Here is a 21,829-nt window from a genome sequence, read left to right as displayed (position 1 = left end):
CTCGAAGATTACAACGCGAGTATACACATAATCGCATAGATGCCATGCCATCATTATTCAATCCGAGCTATCACTCTCTTCTCAAGGAGATGCCAAGAATGCCCTTGCGATTTTCCCATCCCCGCCTTTAGGGAGGAACCCTCCGGGCACATGCTCACTCCCAGTCCCATACACCACCCGGAGCACCTCTGCCGGAGTTCGCTTGTAGCCGAGGGAATCCTTGTTGGCCGACAGTATGTTGGTGGACATCCTTGCCTCGGCCCCCAGCTCCCGCGGCACCAGCAGCCCTTCGTCCTTCATGCCGCACATCGCCAGCCGGTTCCTCAGCTCCGATATCCGAACCGTGAACTCCGCCACCGTGATATTGTACGGCGCCACCAGCTCGTCCTTGCGCTGATACAGAATCGCCCTTATGATCGCATCTTGCCCAGCTTCCACGGCCAGCAATCCCGCCAAAAGCTGCGCAAATTTACAGTTACAAACAGTTAATCTATAATATATATATATATATATATATATATATATATATATATATATATATATATATATATATATATATATATATAATAATATATAATCTATAATTATATAATAATATAATAAAGCCATTCGACGATCGATCTCTAGGATTACCCTCTTGGCGACGAAGCCATTGGTGTTGGGGTTTGCGCCGACGTAGGCGACCAGGCCCATGTAAGGGATCGCGTAGGAGGCGAGGAGGTAATTGAGAGTGTCAACGTAGGGATCAAATGGAGGATTCAGATGGTATCCCAAAGCATTGTCCATTATGTTCGCGAAGTTGTGAGCGCTCAAATCGAGTTGAGGCCTCGGGAACCCTCCGACAGTGCTCTTGATCGCCCTTCATATATCAGTTACGATGCGCGATCGATCAGCTAGTTCAGAGTGAATCAGAAGGCGTAATTTAATGAATATATACCTCAAATGGCCGACTTCTTGGTAGGCAAACTCCTCGATGATGAGCTTTGTGGTCGCGTCGAGGTTGGCCTTCCTCGCGCCGATCGGCGGCGGCCCGCCCATGGCCAGCTCCGGCGCGACGGAGTCGAGCCCGCGGCCGAGGGCGCCGAACAGGAAGAAGTCACACTCCGTGTGCTCCAGGTTCAGCGCGAACTGCAGCAAGTCCCTGTCCAGGGGGAACAACGGCTCCCCGATCGTCGGCGACCCACATGTTGGATTCTTGGCTGCTCCGATCACCGTCACGACCGCGGCCGTGGAGAGGACGAAGAGAGACAAGACACGGAACGCCACAAAAGCCATGCCGATCGACCAAGCTCCAAGCAAGCGAGTCTGATGCACGAGATCAAGAGGGTTCCTGGCTTTATATAGATCGAGCTGAGCTGAGGGGGATATTAATGCGTTTTCCAAATTTATGTATTTTTTTTTATTTTACACTTGTAATAATTATTATTATGGAAAACTTATTTATTTATTTCCTGTATTTTAATGTGTTTCTCGTATTTTGCTATTTTACATGTGTAATAATCAATGTTTATTTATTTATTTCAATGTGTTTTCTTAATTTAGGTATTTTTTTTTCTATTTTATACTTGTAATAATTAATATTTATTTATTTATTTATTTCCCAGCATTTTTTAGTATGTTTTCCTAATTTATGTATTTTCCTATTTTATACTTGTAATAATATTTATATACCATATATTATTATTAATAAAATAGTGTATTCTATTGTCAACATGGTATCAAAAAGTTAAGCTTAACATTAATTTTCCCCCCTCAAACCCTAATCGCCGCCCACAATACCCACCGACTACCTCCTACATTAGCTGTCACCGACGACATCACCCGCCGATTATCTCTCATAAATGCTCCTGATTCACCTTCTTGCATTATGGTTCTCAACGTCAATGCTCAGACACCTTTGAAACTCACCACTTCCAATTATTCTGCTAGCACTTGTAGTTCACGTCTCTTCTATTCGGATATGACTTACTAGGATTTGTTGATGGCTCACGTCCCTGCCCCCTACGCAGATAACACCTACAGGCGCTACACTCCCTCAGGCGAATCTCTGGCTCCGTTAAGATCAACTTCTCCTCGACGCTATTGTAGGTTTGATGTCTCCTACTCTTATGGAGTTTATTTCTTCATCAACTTCATCTAGAGACGCGTGGCAGACGCTGGAGAGAACCTATGCTGCTCCCCCATATGACTGGATTATGACTCATTATCAAAATCTTGCCCGCCCTCACCAAGGTAATAAATCTATCACTGATTATATGTAAAACATCAAAAGAAATATTGACGTTCTTGCGCTTATGGATGTCAAAGTTGACTTTGATGAGCTCTCTATTCGTGTCATGAATCATTTTAGCCAAGAATACTGCAATATCTAATATGCTCTGCAAGTTCGTTACCTTTGATGAGTTATTGGAGCAACTCCTTAGCTATGAGACCCAGTTAAAAGTCTCGACTCCATCTCCATCTTAGGCATGTGACTCAATCTCCTTATATTTATATTTTCTTTATCTTTTAAGTTTATATCAGTTGAATTTATTAGATTAATTTTATCTAAATAACTATCCTTAAGATTTACTTTTTTATTAATTAAATTATCTTAGTTTTAAATAGAAACTTCTAGATTGGTGTAATCTAAATTGTCAAATAAATATTATATCAAGGTATTTATTAATTTTATCTAGATCTATTTTATCATTTTAAGTTTCAAATTCTTATTTATCTTAACGTTTGAATTGATTAAATTATTATTATCAATTAAATTATTAAGGATAAAATTTGAATTATTTAATTGAGATTTATCTTGTTTAGTTAAGTTTTAATTTTCTAAATTTAAATTATTTAAACTTGAAATTTCTATATTAATTAAAGTCGTATTTTTATTAATTTTAGAATTAATTAATTTTATTAATTTCATAATTATTTGAATTAATATTTAAAATTTTAGAATTATTTAAATTTGATTATTACTAAGATTTGAATTAGTTATATTTTACTTATCTAGATTTATTTTGATAATTAAATAAGTTTGAAAAAAATTAATTAAATTTGAATTATTCAATTTGGATTTATCTCAAATAAAGAGAAAACTTTATCAAAAGATTATAATTAATTTTATCTAGATTTAGATTAACTTGGTTATTTTCTTGATTAAATTTACTAATTAATTTTAAATTATTAATGATTAAATTATTCAAATTATATTTATTTTTATTAATTGAATAATTATCTAAATTCAAATTATTAATTAAATTATTTAAATTTAAATTATTAAATAAATGATTATTTGAATTTAGATTTTAAATTAAAATCAACTTTTTCATAGTAAATTTATTATTATTAAATAAATTATTATTTAATTATAAATTTTTAATTAAATTTAATTTATTTGAATTCACTAAATTATGTAAATTTAAATTATCATAAGAAAAAATAAATTTTTCACATAAAATACTAGGTGTTGTAAGAAATATCTAAATGATCATGTATGCTATCTAAATTACTACTAATAGAGATATTTTCATAAATATCTAAATTATTATGCATGTTATCTAGATTATTATTGAGAGAGGTATTTTGGTAAATCGTACAAACATTAAATGTAATCCCTAATTCTGTATGCTTCTCCGTTGATTTGGCCTCGAGTCTGGATTCACTTTTGACTTGATTCTCCAGCTTCAACAGCTCCTCATGAAGCTTGATTAGTTGAGTCCAAAACTAGTGGGCATCTCCATATTCTCCTATTCTGCAAATAATTTTGCTAGGCAATAGACTCGAAATTAACTTGATTATCTTTATATTTGATTCCAAGTTTTGAGAAGATTGCTTCAGCGCCATGCCACCATCAAAGTCATTCATAAGCATGAAACTTTCCATCTACATCCTCCATTGATTGAATTCATCCATCTTGTATATCTCGTATGGAGGTGGTTGGTTGACATTTCGCCAAACGTCTCTTTGTGCTCCATGTTCTTGTACAACAAGTGTTAAAGAAAATTCCCAAGACTTCGTCTTGGGGTAAGTAGTGTGGAAAAAAATTGAACGATATAAAAACTCTCGAAAAAAAATCGATGGTAGCACCAAATTAGAGCGCCCCTGCTCTGATACCACTTATAAGATCGATTGCACGTGAGAGGGGTTGAATCACGTGTATTTTAAAATTTTTTTTTTCAGTTTTATAAAATGAGTGTACAACATAAAAATAAACTTAGTAAGAAAAATAGAAAGAAATAAAACACGATTATTTTTACTTGGTTTAGAACCTTCAACGATTCCTACTCCAAGATCGAAGCCCTTTGAATCCTTCCGACGGATAATCCCCTAATCAATCATAATTGAATACTCAAAAAAAGAAGAAAGTGTAACAACTATACTTTCTTTAAGCAATAATTAACTTTAAACCAAAACTATTACCCAATACTTAGACGGAGATTTGAATGCGCTTGTGCATTGGTGTTGGACCTTCTGTAGTAGTCTGGTGTAGCAGCATCGTAGCATAGTAGTAGTACAAAGTCGGAGCAGCCGGACGGTTAAGGAATCGTGTAGAAATGTTATTTTACGGTTAAGGAATCGTGTAGAAATGTTATTTTCTTTCTTGGACATCTAGCCTCCTTTATAGATGAACATGTTCTTATCAAATCCATTGAATTCAAGATAAACTTTCTGACTTCAGATCTTACGGATAATTATGTAGAGAAAACTAATTAAATAATTCAGATCTTATCTGTTGCTTCAGTCTGGTCTGATTTAGTTTGGTCCATTTTGGTTCAATACAGTCTGGTTTGGTTCGATTCAATTTACTGCATCCACTTGAGACACCTCCAATCATCATTCAACATAGTAATCTTCCGGAGGTCATATCTTTTTACTCCGGACTCGGAATCAAGTTCTGTCAGTGGTCATGCGTGCAGGATTTGAAGATCTACGTATGTATCTACAAGACAGAGTTAGAAAAATATATGCATAAATAGTTTATTTATGAGTTATATCTAGTCTTACCAAGACCATGATCTAGTCATGGTCTTAGCTTAGACTTCCAAAATGGATCTAAGCTAGACCAGCGCCTATAGTCTCACTAGGACTCATCCTCACTAGATCACTCTCCTTCAGTTGACTTACCTCATCATTTGCAATCTCTTGACTTGCCTCTTTACCCACCATGTCTTCCTATCAGAATCGCACATCCGAACTTCAACCAATTATCTGGAATCGAACATCCCGACTAGACTTCAATCAACTGTCAGGTCTCACAGACCCCAGCTGAACTTCCTACTAGAATTGTACATTTAGAATTCAGCCTGATGTCAAGTCCTCTAGACTCATCAATTCTTGTACACTTGATAAAGAGGTTAGATAAACATAACATCTAAATTTAAACCAATTGTCATTCATCAAAACTTGAGTTTGATCATTAATGCTAACTGCACCAACATATTACACATCCTCCGGGCCTACTCACTTAAGTAATGGTCAAGAGAAAGCCCTCTTGTATAAATGATCTCCGACCAAGCTAAACCGACCAACTCTTTGTTGGTCCCTTTGGAGGCCGGCAAGAGGGGAGGGGTGAATTGCCCTACAAAATTAAACTCGAACCTTTCTCGGATTTCAACTATATAACATAAACACTTGTAATAAAAAGTAGAGACTAAGTAAAGAAATCATACACCAGAGATTTACTTGGTTTGCAATCAGAGGATTGCTAATCCAAGGAAAGTAAGCGCACTATGATCTCCTCTAGGCGGAGAAGCCTCTTTACAACGTTGACAGCACAAATGAAAAGAACACAACTGAAAGCACAGAAAGAATTGATTACAAGTGAGTTGCATTCAATGTACGGATCAGTACTTTATTTATAGTATTGGTCAGAGCCGAAGTGGTTCGGGATAAACTTTATCCCCAACGGTCGCTTATAAAATCGCGATTCGGTCAAAATCATGCTCCGGCGCAGCTGTATATTCCGGCGCCGAGCAAAAAGTCAACTACGGTTGACTTTTGTCCGGATCACTTCTCGTTAAGTCCGGTCTCGGTCCGGTCGCCTCGGCCCGCTTAGCTTGGGTGATCTCGACCTTCGAATAGGGCTCACCCAACCCATGTTCCGGCCTTCTCCTCACCTTCCTCCTGCTTCTCGTCCCTCGAGCGCCACACACTCTTCTCGTCCACCGGTGTACTCTTCCGCGGACACCTCGTCCCTCGGACGCACCGAGCCCGTCGGCTCTCTCCCCGTGTCCTTTCTCGCTAGCCGCGTCTTCCGCTCGACTTCCTGTGTTCCTAAGCTCCTGCACACTTAGACACAAGGGTTAAACAAACGCAGGACCTAACTTAGCTTGTTTGATCACATCAAAACACCTTGGGGTTCCAACAATCTCCCCCTTTTTGATGTGAGCAACCCAAGTTAAGTTAGGGTAACCATATGCAATAAAAACAATTTATATTAAAATAAGTCCAAATATTTTTCAATTGAAAAATTATAGTACCTCCTCCTAGACTTAACATACTTCTCCCCCTTTGATCACATAAAAATTGGGGTTATAAACAAGTCTAAGGTAAATTCAAACAAGAACTTTTAAGTGTAAAATATTTAGTAAAGACACTCTTCAGAATTTTTCGTTCTTAAAAAAATATTTTTCAGATAAGAACAGTCATAAGTGTTTAAAAAAATTAAGTTTAAAACTTATCTCAGCATTCCCAAATATTTTTTTTTTAAAATTTTTTAAAAAAATTCTAAGTGAATTTTTTAAAAAAATGATAAGGCAATTTTTTAAAAAAATCTAAGTTAACCTTTTAAAAAATATTCTAAGTCAATTTTCTTGAAAATTTCTAAGATAAAAAATTTCTAAGTTAAGTTAGAAAGTTTTTAAATATTTTCTAACACAAATTGAATAACTCTTTTAAAGCATTAAGTAATTTAAATTAATACTTTTTCAGTTAGTCAATTAAACTTTTCATTTCGATAGTTGGCTTCCAGGTCGTGGCGAGGCACTAGGCCTTCTTGGTTATTGGAGCAACAACCACTTCCTTAGACAAAGCCTCATAAAGAAATTAGTTGTTTAATTTCCTTGCTGAAAATGCTAAGTCTGACTTTAATTTTAAGTTAAACAGGTTTTTGGAATCCAGTAAAGGTTCCTACCTACAGGATTAACCAAGTATTTCCTAGGTATATATATTTTTGATATATTTCTAATTTGACTTTGATGAAATCTATAATACCAATTTAAATTTCTAAAAGTAGGAATATTTGAACCATTAGATTTTTTTAATCTTTCTATTTCTTCTTTTAGTTTTTCATTTTCAATTTTCAATTTTTCAAAATCTTCTATAAGTCATGATTTTGCCAAAATTCTCTTTGTTTCTAAAATTTCATTTTCTAATTTGACATTTTTATTTTCTAGTTTATACATGGATTTCGTCATTGCCTTAATGCCAGAATAAAGTTGATCAGGGGGTAAGAGTCATACCTCACTTACCATATCGGACTTGAAGCCTGAATCTCCCCCCTGCTTCACTGCTTTCATCCGAGGTCGCTCCCCCTTCATCGATGCTAGGTTCTGATATACTTTGTCTATCGTAGCTTGCTATTAGTGCTATTCCGGCATATTCTTGAGCTTCTGATTCGGATGAAGAAGTGTCGTCCCAAGTTGCTTTTAGGTTGTGTTTCTTGGGAGACTTCCTTTTGGCCTTCTTGAGTTCTGGGCAGTCTTCTCTTAGGTGTCCCTCCTTCTGACACTGGTAGCACCGCACCTTTCTTCCACCTTTTTGATTCCTTTTATTCTGCATTTTAAATTTATTAGATCTAAAAAACTTTTTAAAATTTCTTACCATGTATGCTTCTTGATCGTCTTCGGAGTCTGACTCGAGTTCATCCTTCTGGGTTACGTTCAGCGCCATAGTCTGGGTTGTATCCTTTGTCGTTCTTGCATACCTGGTTTCATGCAATTCAAGAGTAGAAAACAACTCTTCTAAAGTGCTTACCTGTGTCTTTTGAGATGTAGTAGGCGTCGATTGATGTCCATTCGGAGTTCTTGGAAACGCGTTGAGTGTCCCGGTTTGTTACTGTTTCACCGAGGTTCTCGAGACCAAGAACTAGTTCTTTTACCTTTGCGTGTAAACCAGCTACTTTCTCACCTTTCTCCGACGGATATTCATCGGTTTGTTGCGGAGGATGTCCTTCTAGCGAGCTTTGCTTCAGACGTTCCTTCATGGAGTTCCAAGAACTTCTCCCAAAGTTCTTTAGCGGATGCATAGTTTCGGTTGACCTCTTGAGGCGGTAACACGGTGATGTTCCACACTGTTGCTACCGACTCATTCTCGCTCCTTCTTTGTCCAATCGCTCTCTTCTTTGTCTTTTCCATCTTTATCTATTGAGCTACAAAATCATACTTCATAATAAACCGAATTTCAAAATCGCTTTTAGGAATACCTCCATACGACGCTTCCACGTCTTCCTCGAATTTTGGTGGAACGATGCTTGGTCCGCCATCTTGTTGCTTCGATCGGTTAGTCCTCCTGAGCGCCTTGCTTTGATACCACTTGTTGGTCCCTTTGAGGGCCTACAAGAGGGGTGAATTGCCCTACAAAATTAAACTCGAACCTTTCTGATTTCAACTATATAACATAAACACTTGTAATAAAAAGTAGAGACTAAGTAAAGAAATCATACACTAGATTTACTTGGTTTGCAATCGAGGATTGCTAATCCAAGGAAAGTAAGCGCCTATGATCTCCTCTAGGCGGAGAAGCCTCTTTACAACGTTGACACAAATGAAAAGAACACAACTGAAAACTGATTACAAGTGAGTTGCATTCAATGTACGGATCAAGACTTTATTTATAAGATCGGTCGGTGCCTGCAAGTGGTTCCGGCTCTGGGATAAACTTTATCCCCAGGTTAGAAAATCGCGATTCGTCAAAATCATGCTCAAAGTCAATCACTTTTGTCCGGATCACTCCTGGCCTCGGTCCGGGTCTGTTCTCGCCTGCCGGCTCGCTAGCTTGGGTGATCTCGACCTTCCGGAATAGGGCTCACCCAAACCCATGTTCCGGCTCTTCCTTCCGGCTTTCGTCCCTCGGCACTACCTCTCGTCCACCGGTGTACTCTTCCGCGGACACCTCGTCCCTCAGACGCACCGAGCCCGTCGGCTCTCTCCCGTGCCGTCCTTCTCGCTAGTCGCGTCTTCCGCTCGACTTCCTGTGTTCCTAAGCTCCTGCACACTTAGACACAAGGGTTAAACAAACGCAGGACCTAACTTAGCTTGTTTGATCACATCAAAACACCTTGGGGTTCCAACACTCTTTTCTTGATCATATGTGCTTGTTCCTGATCGGATGGTAAGGTGCATTGAAAAAATGAGATTAATGGTGCCGGCCAATTACTTTGTAATTCTAACTCGGCCTATCTTTTAATATGAGCTACTAGCAGTGTTTGCTCCACCGACTTGTCCAGAGTCCACGGGACCAAGGAGTTAGCCAATTTGTCTAACTCGTCTGCCTTTTAATTTTCTGCTCGGGGGATTTTCTATAAAGTAACTCCTTAAAGCTCTGCTTTTAACTTCTCAAATTCCTCCACATATAGCTTGAGACATTCATTATTAATCTCAAAATTACCCTATAATTACTGAGCGGCTAACTGAGAATCTGAATAGATTAAGACCCGAGTGGCTCCCACATGCCTTGCAACCTGTATGTTGGCTATCCATGCTTCGTATTCTGCTTTATTATTGGTAAAAGTTATCGAATAGCCATCCAAAAGGAAATATAGGCTGGATGGTGCACCTTGAGAAGAGATATGAACTGATACCACCGATTTGGAGGGGGGAAATGGATTTGGATTGAAAAACAGAGAGATGAAAATTTACCGATATAAGACATCTAAAATAAATCCCTTTTTTAGCAAGAAAAATAATCATCCGATGCTGATCGATGAAATAACATCAAGACAAAAAAGAGTAAAATCAAGGTTCAAATAAAGGAGCAGTAATCGGTAAAATATACCGACCGATAGATGGCGAGCTCTTGGACAAGGTCGGGTTGAAAGGACCAGAAGGGCGGTTCCATCATCTCCTTGATGAGCTTATTCGAAAGCACAGGGACAACAACACGGAGGGCGTCGATGGTTCCAGGATGGATCGTCCGGGATTTAATACCTTTGTATAATTGGTGAGGAGGTAGAAGATATACCTCACTTATCTTGTCTGATTTAAAGTTGGATGCTTCCCCTTCGCTGTTGCTTTCCTCTAAAGTAGCTTCCCCTTCATCGATGCTTTCCTCTTGGTAGTTGGTTGTAAGTGCGATTCCAGTGTGGGTCTCAATTTTAGATTTGGATGATGATGATTTGTCCCACGTCACTTTAAGATTCTTGTGCATTATCCGTCTTAGGACACGTTTTATAAACATGTATAGTGGAAGACTTAACGACAAATAAATAAATTTATTACATTACACACACCACACACATGCAAGATACAATCATGCAGACAAGATCATAAAATAAAATGAAATCGAATAACAATTATTCTAGATATACCTTACGGATGACTTGTAATGAGAAGGGTATCAACCTTTTACGACGTTATCAAACCTCACATCTATTCATATCCACGCCGAGCTCTTTAAGATAACTCCAAGAGAACAAGTTTTACTTTCAGAAGGTATTAGCCACGAGCGAAGGAGAAGGATCAAGAAGAGGAAAAAGAAGCAAAAGGAAGATCTTCTTCCTTTAGGTGGCTTATGACAACAAGAGGAGACCCTCTTGTTGTGGTCGGCGGCAAGAGATGTTAGATTTTAAGGGATGTCCTAAGGCAATCGCCTTCCAGCTTTTACTAAATATAGATTCACTATTTGAGTGCATATGATATGTTTGATTGTCTTAAACTTATTTACTGAATGTCTGTAATATAATTCATAATATGAGAGAAATTGTGATTGGATTATAACTAGTGATTATCTCTACATGTGTAATTATGAACGTATTAGAATTTCCCTAGTCGTTGAATTGATGCATTCGGATATCATTAATTCTATAAGTCTAACATGGGTTATACTCCTTGGTTCACTAAGCATCTATTTTCTCACTGGTTGGAGATATTGGGATATCGAGAGTTAAACGTGGATATTAGTTATGGTAACTAGTTCATTGGAGTAACTCGTTGTAAAACTTCATATGGTTATCTATATATATGGATATGTTTGTAAAGCTCTTATTGCAGCTCGAGTACTAGTTTCCTTCGATTTAAGGTATACAAGTCATCTTAGTCATGGAGACTTATACTTTGACATATTAAGCAAACACCTTATTGAGGTGTGGACCTGAGATGATTGGATATAAGTCGAAATACATGAAGATGTTTGGATAGCCCATAGAGGATCCGCCACTCCTTGCGAGGAGATGTACACCCTATGGCTACTCGTTAGGATCATTATTCAAAGTCTTTACCCAAAGAATCATATGTTAAGAGTACGATACACTTGCACACATGTATGAGTATTTTGAATCTGTAGAACGAGGAAGTATTACTTGGACTAGGTATTGTTGGGATCGAAATGTAGCTAGAGGGGGGGGGGGGTGAATAGCTCGTTGCGATCATCGTGCTTGTCGTTGCTTTGTTTCTTCGATGATGTGCAGCGGAAAATACATGAAACAAAACACTACAACGCTAACTCGTAGATTTACTTGGTATCCACCTCAAGAAGAGGTGACTAGTCCAAGGATCCACACACTCACGCACCCTCCATTATGAAAAACACTCCTTTTCAGTAACTACTGAAGGCGGAGAAGCCCTACAACACTCTCAATACAATAAGAAATATAGAGAAGCAAATACAAGGGAAATCTTACACGGTTATACAAGAAACCCTAACCCTAGCTTCTTCTTCTTGCTGCAACTCGCCTTTTGACTTGGACGTGCCTCCAAGAACCTTCAAGAACTAGCGTGACAGTGGAGAAGAAATATTGGAGCTGTAGGTGTGGTCGCGTGGATGAGAGCTGGAGAAGAAGTGCACAGAAAAACGCTAGCCAACGGCTTTATCTGCGCCAACGGTCGAATCCCAATCGATTGGATTGCTCCCAATCGATTGGGGAGACTTTGGATCGATCGGCGCAAAATCACAACTCTCAATCGATCGACCGATCGATTAGAGTCTCTGGATCGATCGACCGATCAATCCAGAGCTGTTTTGTGCGATCACGAGCTTCTCCCAATCGATCACCTAATCGATTGGGAGGAGGCTTGTCGTGGGGACTCACTCAATCGATCAGGCGATCGATTGGGCATGAGCCAATCGATCGGCTGATCGATCCAGCCCATGGATTTTGCCCAAAACCAAGTCCAAAGTCCCCTAAACCAACATCCGATCAACCATGACCTATTGGTACATCATGCTTAGCATCCGGCCACCCTTGACTTGCTAGGACTCTCTCACCAAGTGTCCGGTCAATCCCTTTGACCCACTTGGACTTTCTCCTCATGCCAAGTGTCCGGTCAACCTTGACCCACTTGGACTTACCAATACCAGGTGTCAGATCAAACTTGATCCACCTGGATTTTCCTATGCATGGCTTCACTCACTAGGACTTCCCTTCTGCCTAGCTTCACTCACTAGGACTTCTCATCTGCCTAGCTTCACTCACTAGGACTTCCACCTAGCTTCACTCACTAGGATTTTCACCTGGCTTCATTCACTAGGATTTTTCCACTGCCCGACTTCACTCACCGGGACTTTCACCTGTCTGGCTTCACTCACCAGGACTTTCACTTAGCTTCACTCACTAGAATTTTGCAACTGCCTAACTTCACTCACTAGGATTTTCACCTGCCTGGCTTCACTCACCAGGACTTTCCAGTCACGTATCCAGTCAACCTTGACCTACTTGACTCTCCTTCACAATCTCACCACATGAACAATTGCACCTGCAATCTTCATGTATTGTCTCAATGTATTATCAAATATCGAAACCCAAACATCAGGACTCAAGCTCGAACCAATTCAAGCTCAGTCAACCAGGTCAACCTTGACCTAGGGAATATTGCACCAACAATCTCCCCCTTTTTGATGTTTGACAATACCTCCTTTAAGTTAGGCTATACCCATAGCCTCAAAATTCTTCATGCCAATGTAAGAATGATGGTTCCCTTCATTCTTCCCCTTTCCTAGAGGACAAACTCTCTCTTTAGGTAATAAAAGCCTAACTTAAACCCTACATTCTCCCCCTATTGGCACACATCAAAAACTCTCCCCCCTAAAAAGTTATCTAACGTTGTGTACAACTTCACTCGTTGTCACAATCTAATAATGAAGGTCCCATACCCTTCAATATTCTCAACACATGCTCATCCATGAGCATACACCACTTGAACAATGAAGATATCCACTCTTCATTGTATTCAAATGCCCAACCTTGAGCATTTATCCGAAAGAAGGTTAACCACCTTCCAAGGTATATGAAAAATAGATTTTCACGTCCTTAATGAGTAACTCTCCCTAAAGACATGCACGTAACTTTTGTCATTGCACTAACAATGACTTGGAATCCCTAAACATATAGGAAACCCAAATTTAGAAGTTTTGAGGTTCAAAAATTCAATATTGAAACCAAACCTCAACCTAAACTTCTACTTAGTCTTCCTTAACCAATCCATCCTTGTTTTTATCATGAAAACTCCCCCTAAATATATACAAATGTGTTTTGAGGGGTTAGGAGTGGTTTATAGACTAAAAATGATTTAGAATGCTGAAAACAAGCTTTCTCAGCCAAAATCAGCATCCCCAATTGATTGGAGTTGGGTCCTAATCGATTGAACCTGCTTGAATCGATCCACTGATCGATTCAGCTAGTGTGGATCGATCGGTGGATCGATCCAGTGAGCTTCTGTTCGCGAGAAGCTCACTCTCAATCGATCGCTCGATTGATTGAGACCCTTCAATCGATCGGGTGATAGATTGATGGTCTGAAGTTGCTAAAATTTCATTTCAGTCAATTTTAGAAACCCCTAAAAAATTCTAATAAATTCCAAAAATCATGAAAATCATTGTAGACATTATTTAGGGTGATCCGGCGATAAGGACGGGGGACCCTCGTGGGCGGAAGGTCAACGACACGAGGAGGTCAAAGGTCAAGAGATTCAACGTTGAGACCCGACCGACCGGACTCAGAGGGCCGACCGGCTGTGAATCCCCCAAGCCGAATAAAAGACAACTCGACTAGGGGTCAAGTTTTCGATGCTCAAGGTAAAAAGGTTTCAGGGCCGAGCGGGTTGTCCGTTCGGCCGGGGGCAGAAGTGATATGCCTACCGAGCGGCCGAACCGCTCGGCCCTGGAACAGACAGGAGGCGCAAGAGGACAAAAGGAGACAGGGGATAACATCATCCTCGAGACGTTTGCCGCCGACAGACAGCAGGGTTGGCGGCTGAGCCGTACACAGGATAATATGGTGGAAGCTTCCACCGTCACATCCGGGATATGCTCGGACGATTGTGGAATGGTGTCAGGGGTACTTTTCTGACATGGGCTCGTTAAGGTATGTTTGGGGAAGCGTGCACGTATCGAGAAGCGTGCCCGCGCCTCCCCAGGGTCCTATATAAGGACCCCAGACGTCGACGAAGGTATGCGCAATCCTCACTGTAGCCACAGTTACGCTGCCTCTCTCATTTCTCGTTGCCTGACTTGAGCGTCGGTGGGTTGTCGCCGGGAAGCCCCTCCCGGCTCAGCTTCTTTGCAGGTTCGTCGGAGATCTACACCACCAGTCGGAGTCAGCGGAGCGTGCCATGCCCCCAGCGTCCGTCGACTCAGCGCTCGGACAGGATCTGTGATCTGGTGGTAAGGACGGGGGACCCTCGTGGGTGGAAGGTCAATGACACGTGGAGGTCAAAGGTCAAGAGATTCAACGCTGAGACCCGACTGACCAGACTCAGAGGGCCGACCGGCCGTGAATCCCCCGAGCCGAATGAAAGACAACCCGACTAGGGGTCGGGTTTCCGATGCTCAAGGTAAAAAGGTTTCAGGGCCGAGCGGGCTGTTTGTCGGCCGGGGCACAAGGCAACAAAGACAGGCGGGAGCGATCGCATCCTTGCATACGACCGGGAGTCCTCCTAGTCGGACCGATACCTACAACCGGGGCAGAAGTGATATGCTTGCCGAGCGGCCGAACCGCTCGGCCCTGGAACAGACAGGAGGCGCAAGAGGATAAAAGGAGACAGGGGATAACATCATCCTCGAGACGTATGCCGCCGATAGGCAGCAGGGTTGGCGGCCGAGCCGTACACAGGATCATACGGTGGAAGCTTCCACCGTCACATCCAGGATATGCTCGGACGATTGCGGAATGACGTCAGGGATACTTTTCTGATATGGGTTCGTTAAGGTATACTTGGGGAAACATGCACACATCGAGAAGCGTGCCCGCGCCTCCCAGGGGTCCTATATAAGGACCCCCAGACGTCGACGAAGGTATGCGCAATCCTCACTGTAGCTACAGTTACGCTGCCTCTCTCATTTCTCGTTGCCTAACTTGAGCGTCGGAGGGTCGTCGCCGGGAAACCCCTCCCGGCTCGGCTTTTGTGCAGGTTCACTGGAGATCTACACCACCAGTCGGAGACAGCGGAGCGTGCCATGTCCCCAGTGTCCGTCGACTCAGCGCTCGGACATGATCTATGATCTGGTGGTAAGGACGGGGGACCCTCGTGGGCGGAAGGTCAATGCCACGTGGAGGTCAAAGGTCATGAGATTCAACGCTTGTAACGCCCAAAAATTCTCAAAACTATTTTAGAAATATTCTATGATTTTTTTGGAATTTTAGATATTTTTTCGGAATTTTTAGAGTAGCGGAAGTAGCAAAAATAAATATAAGCGTAAAACGGCCTTCGCGGGAATTGCACCCATGATCTCTAGCTGAGCCAAGACTTAAGTGAATCCGGCTAGCCAGGAGCCCCAGCAGGGGTGTACTGAAAGAAGAGGGAATCAATAATATTTATATTAGAGTTGGGCCGAAATACCCACTTAAAATAAATAGAAAACTTGAGTGGGTTTGGTTTATTTCTTTGGTTCGGGAATTCTCCACCGAGACCTCACCTTACACGCCGCCCCCTCTCCTTCTCCTTCTTCCTCTCGGCGCCAACCCTAGGGTTCTCTCCCTAGGGCCCTAAGAGCACCTTCCGGCAGCGATTCCAGCGAGGAGATTGTCGAAAGGATCGGGTCCACCGGAATTCTAGCGAATAGAGTTGTAAGAAAATTAGCGTACGAGGTAAGAAACCCCTCACCAGCAGTATAAGTAGCTTTCGTGTGAATTCCATGTCTTAGTTTAGTAATATGTAGACTATCGACACAAAGGATGCGAATTAGCGCATACTAAGTGTTCGATTAAATTATTTAGCACAGAAAAATGCAACTTAGGCATTTTAATAGCTCAGTAAATGCAATAGAAGCATTTAAATAGTTTAGTTAGCCTTGCCACAGCATATATGGGACTACGGTCCAATGGGTGGGCACCCACAGTTGCCTCTAGGTTCAGATAACCTAGTAGAAGCAAGGTAAATTAATTAGCTATGATTCAGTATTTTATTTTTAGTAGTGGCACTGTACAGGATTAGATATCCATTGGGCTGGGCTCCCATAGTCGGTCCCTAGGTTTAGATAACCTAGTAAACCTTGCTAAATTCGATATTTGCAACCCCGGGTTTAGTTGAGGATGCGCGCATAGCATGTACAGTTGCCGGGCCCATTAGCAGTATGATTATGTATTTTAATCTATTATATTATAGTTTTCAAAACTCACAAAGATCAGTTATGTTAGTTGAGTTTGAATTCAGTTCCAGACTAGATTAATGTTAGAGTGTATACTAAAAGCCTAGCTTTTGGTATAAACATTAATCTAGAAATAAGAATCGCATTGGTCAAATGTCTACATTTATGATAAATGTAGTTGCTCAATTAATTTATATTGTAGATAACATGGTGTGTGATGTCACATACAGAAGATCATGTTATCGGTTCCTTATAAATTATAAACAGTAGCTCACGACCAAGATGGAAAGGAACAAACCATTGGAAGGTCGTAGTGTAATTAGGTATTAGTTTATCTTAACTATATGATTACACTAGTACACTTAGAGTGTATTGAGTAGGACCATTTGAGGTCGTTCCTTTTATACTGACTTTATAAAAGAATAAAGACCTCAGTTATTATGGAAGTGTGTGCTCTTAATCCTTATATAATAACAAAGCACATATATTTGATATTTATTTCTTTAATATATCAATGGGTGAGATTTAGTTCGATAAATCAATAAACCCGATAAGTTGGGAAATGGTATCACTTATAGTGTGTGTTGTTGATTATAGAAGAAAACTGTGTCCTAGAGATACTAGGTTGATAATGTCCTCAAGAGGAGCTCATAAGGATTGTCATGTTAAACCCTGCAGGTGGACTTAGTCCGACATGATAATAAGGTTGAGTGGTACTACTCTTGGACTTAGATATTAATTAAATGAGTTGTCAGTAACTCACTTAATTAGTGGACATTCGATATCTTAAACACAGGGAGACTAACACGCTCATAATAAGAAGGAGCCCAAAATGTAATTTGGGATTGGTGCGGTAGTTCAATAATAGTTCTTTAGTGGAATGAATTATTATTGATGAAATTAAGTTGTGTGTTCGGGGCGAACACGGGATGCTTAATTTCATCGGGAGACCAAAACCAATTCCTCCTCTCGGTCCCTATCGTAGCCTCTAGTATATAGAGATTTATACCCACCGCATACCCACCTTCTTACCCATCCAATGGGGCCGGCCAAGCTAGCTTGGAACCCAAGCTAGGGCCGGCCAAGACCAAGTGGATGAGTCATGTAGGTGGCCGGCCAAAGCTTGGGTCCCAAGCTTAGGTGGCCGGCCACTAGAATATTAAAAGGATTTTTATTAAAATTATTTCTTATGTGGATATCATGATTTTAAAAGAGAGTTTAAAAATTAAAAATTTCCTTTTATAACTTTCTACAAAAAGATTAAGAGAAGAGATTAATCTCTTTCCTTATTTGTAGATTAAAAGGATGGTTTTAATTTTTGGTAAAAACTTTCCTTATTTGTAAATCATCTACAAGAGAGTTTAAAATTTGAAATCTTTCCTTATTTGTTGATTAAAGGAGGATTTTAAATTTTAAGAAAACCTTCCTTTTTAACCATGTTCATGATTTAAAAGAAAGTTTAAAAATTAATAATTCTCTTTTATTAGTTTCTACAAAAGATTGAGAAAAGATTTGATATCTTTCCTTATTTGTAGATTAAAAGAGATTTTAATTTTAGAGATAACTTTTTTTATCCACATGTTTAAAGAAAGATTTTAATTTATTAAATTTCCTTTTATAAACCAATCATGAAGGATTAAATTATTGGAGAAATTTTATAAATTTCTAGACAAATTAGGAAGTTTTAATTAATTAAAACTCTCCTTGTTTATAGCTTGATGGTGGCGGTCATGTAAATTGAGAAAAGGAAAATTGTTTTAATTAAATAAATTTTTCCTTTTCATGGCAAAAAATTAAGGAAGTTTTAATTAAATTTCCTTATTTGCCAAGACCAAAGATTATAAAGAGGGGTAGAGAAGGCTTCATGGTGAACAACCTCTATTATTTCTCTCCTCTTTTCCTTGGTGTTGTGGTGACCAACCTCTCTTCCTCTCTTCCTCTTGGTGGTGGCCGAACCTTCTCTATTTGCTTGGAGCTCTTGTGGTGGCCGGATACTACTTGGAGAGGAAGAAGAAGAAGGAGAGAAAGCTTGTATCCCTTGGAGCTTGGTTGGTAGAAAAAGATCTTCATCTTTTGGAAGCTTTGTGCTTGGCCGAAACTTGAAGAAAGGAGAAGAAGGTGCTTTGGTGGATTCTCATCTCGGAAGATCGTTGCCCACACAACGTCCGAGGATAGAAGAGGAATACGGTAGAAGATCAAGAGGTCTTTCTGAAAGGTATAACTAGTATTTTTTCTTTCCGCATCATACTAGTTATTTTTGGAAATAATACCAAATACAAGAGGCTTACGATTCTAGTATTTCAAATATGTTTTTCGAAGTAGTGTTCTTTTGTTTTATTTTTCCTTGTGATTTGATTGTTCTTTTCGGTTAACCTAAAGTTAGTTTAGGAAATTAAATATTAGATTTCTATAAAAGGTTTTGTCTAGTCGGTGGTGGTTGCTCCCATATCCAAGAAGGCCATGTGCCTCGCCACGTCAGTACTGGGAACCACTTATGGAAATTAATATTTAATGGAATTAATAACTTAAGGTGATTTGGGTCGAACGTGTTAAGTTCAGCAGGAGATCCAAGTCAAAACCTAAAAGAACAAATAGATTAAGTTTTGGATCAAACGTGTTAAGTTCCGTAGGCGATCCAAAATTTAATCTAAAAGAACACATGGTAGCTAGGAAAAGGTTCAGACCTTTGTACAAAATTTTTGTATAGTGGAACCTCTAGGCTTTCCGAGTAGCAACCAACAATTGGTATCAGAGCTAGGGTTTTGCCTCTGTGTATTTGGTATTAGTTTAATTATGCACATGTCATACATAATTTATGCAGGTTAATAGTAGGATGTGCTAACTTTGTGGATGCAGGATCCAACTATTATGGCTTATAGTTATTATGTGTGTGATTGGACCCTTGGACATGTCAAGGGCATTTATCTGTGTGTGCATGATTGTATTAAAATACAGCAGGAGCTGTATTTAGTTTTATTAGGATTTTATTTTTGATCTAGATACATGTACATTCCTTTTATGGAATATAGGATCAAAATGTAAAATTCTATTTATGTCGCGGATCGAATCTTGCAAAGCGTGGAACCTTCTAAGGACCAGAGGCGCAGCGGAACTAGGAGCAAGATGGATGCGACAGGTGGCGGTGGCCAAATATGGCAGCAGCTTGGGATGACAACACACGGAGGACAACTAGAGATAAAAGCCATAATAGTTGAAAATTAGATTTTCTATTTATTGCTTTTATATATTGTGCTGTGTGTGCATGTTAGTATACATGACTAGTAGGCTAGCATAGTTAAAATTCCTCGTTTATAAATAACTAAGTGGGAGAGGGATTTTTAAATAAATCCCATGGTCTCCATTACTGGTTTGTAAGTGATGCAAACAAGCTTGCGCGTTGGCTCTGAGTGCCTTCCTCCATAACGGATGAGCTTGTTTGTGGATCACTAGAACAGACTTCCATTTTTGGATGACTATAGGAAGTTAATTAAGAGCGTGTGATCTTCCCCAACGGAAGGGACATAATCTTATTAATGGACTTAGTGTCAAGTAATGGTATACACTTAGACACATCTAATAGTATCCTCCCCATCGGAGTCACTGCTATTATTTGTGTGACCAAATGAAACCAACTATTAATTTGTCATAAAACTAGGTTGACAAGATAATAAAATTAAAGGGTTAAAACCCCTCTTACAAATGATTGATTTTGTATACGTCCACACTAACGTGGCATACAAAATTAACGGTGTTTGAGATAATTTTATTTGCCATAAAGATACATTGACAAGATAGTTAATGGGTAAAACCCTCCTTTTACAAATGTTGAATTTGTATACGTCCATACTAACGTGGCATGCAAAATTCACGGTGTTTGAGGTGTTGGTAAATTTAAATAATATTGTTTGAGGAATCAATGTTATTTTAAATTCAAAGAGTTTTGACCAAATATTTGATCAAAGACAGATCAACTATTAATTTTATTCGTCATAAAGTAAAGTTGACGAGATAATAAAATTAATGAATAAAATCTCCTCTTCGATTTTGTATACACAAAATTCATGGAGATTTTAAGGAGTTGATCTTGACCAAATGTTTTTGTGATTCTTAGGATGTTTGTCAATCCCTAGTAGTCATACTATAGAAAAAGACTTAGTAGTCCCAATTGTAATGATTGGAAATAGGACTTGGACATTAAGGTAGACTGTCTTCTTAGAACTAAGAACAATTTAGGTGTATTTAATTTATTAGTTGAAACATGTCTAGTGGTGTTATCTACCAGAACCTGGAGTGTAGATACAAGATGCCATTAATCATGTCTGCAATTCATTGCAGGGTTCCAGGAAACCCGACAACTAAATGAAAGGTAAATCACCGTCCACATGGGCACTACTGTAAAAGTGGTAACTGTTGTAGTGGGAGATGTTTATCCTTTGATAAGAATAAAATATGGATTTTAAGTAATTGTCTTTACGTATCAAGTTTAGAAAGAACCTGATTTCAGTTTCTAAACTATTATAGATATTATGTCTATTTTGATAACAAAGTTGTTATCAAGAAAAATAGGAAAGTTATCTATTCTGGTATGATGGTTGACAATTTATAATCCAATAGCTCCCACGATGCAACAAATGGAAATTAGTAACACATCTTCTAATTTTAAGAGAAAGCAACCTTCGGAAATGAACCAATTATATCTTTGGCATCTAAAGCTAGGTTATACTTGAGTAGGATTCATTGGTAGCTGATGAACTTTTGGGTTCATTGGTAGTGGAAATCTTTCCAACCTGCGAGTCTTACTTGGAAGAAAAATAACCAAGAAGCTTTTAAGTCCAAGGGGTATGGAGTCAAAGATATGTTGAAATCAGTTCATTCTGATTTGTGTGATCCTATGACTATCCAGACAAGAGGTAGTATTGAATATTTTATCTAATTTATAGACAACTATTCAAGATACAAATAAATTTACTTAATGTACCGCAAGACTAAGTACTTTGATTAGTTCAAAGAGTACAAGGTTGATGCGGAGAAATAAAGTAAAAGTCACTATGGAAGATCGTAGTGGCAAGTACCTCTTGAGAGATTTTAGAGTCACTTATCGAAG

General features: G+C 39.3%; 1 protein-coding gene across 1 annotated transcript; it reads right to left on the bottom strand.

Annotated features, from left to right (window-relative positions):
* Window positions 1–81: 81 nt before the first annotated feature.
* On the bottom strand, window positions 82–1,275 carry LOC122048422 (desiccation-related protein PCC13-62-like). Its single transcript, XM_042609991.1, has 3 exons — window positions 938–1,275; window positions 634–859; window positions 82–459 (listed from the first exon to the last, which is right to left on the bottom strand). Exons 1-3 carry the CDS (start codon window positions 1,273–1,275, stop codon window positions 82–84), a joined length of 942 nt encoding a protein of 313 aa, XP_042465925.1.
* Window positions 1,276–21,829: the final 20,554 nt, after the last annotated feature.

This window comes from Zingiber officinale, chromosome 2B, assembly GCF_018446385.1.
Source record: "Zingiber officinale cultivar Zhangliang chromosome 2B, Zo_v1.1, whole genome shotgun sequence".
NCBI lineage: Eukaryota > Viridiplantae > Streptophyta > Magnoliopsida > Zingiberales > Zingiberaceae > Zingiber > Zingiber officinale.
This window is presented reverse-complemented; position numbering and strand designations above follow the sequence as displayed.

What these genes read in the sequence shown, in the direction of transcription:
- LOC122048422 (XM_042609991.1), bottom strand. Translation starts at nt 1,275, where the DNA reads ATGGCTTTTGTGGCGTTCCGTGTCTTGTCTCTCTTCGTCCTCTCCACG. An exon ending in CAAGAAGTCGGCCATTTGAG is followed by an intron (nt 860 to 937) that starts GTATATATTCAT and finishes TGATATATGAAG; the next exon opens with GGCGATCAAGAGCACTGTCG. An exon ending in ATGGCTTCGTCGCCAAGAGG is followed by an intron (nt 460 to 633) that starts GTAATCCTAGAG and finishes AAATTTGCGCAG; the next exon opens with CTTTTGGCGGGATTGCTGGC.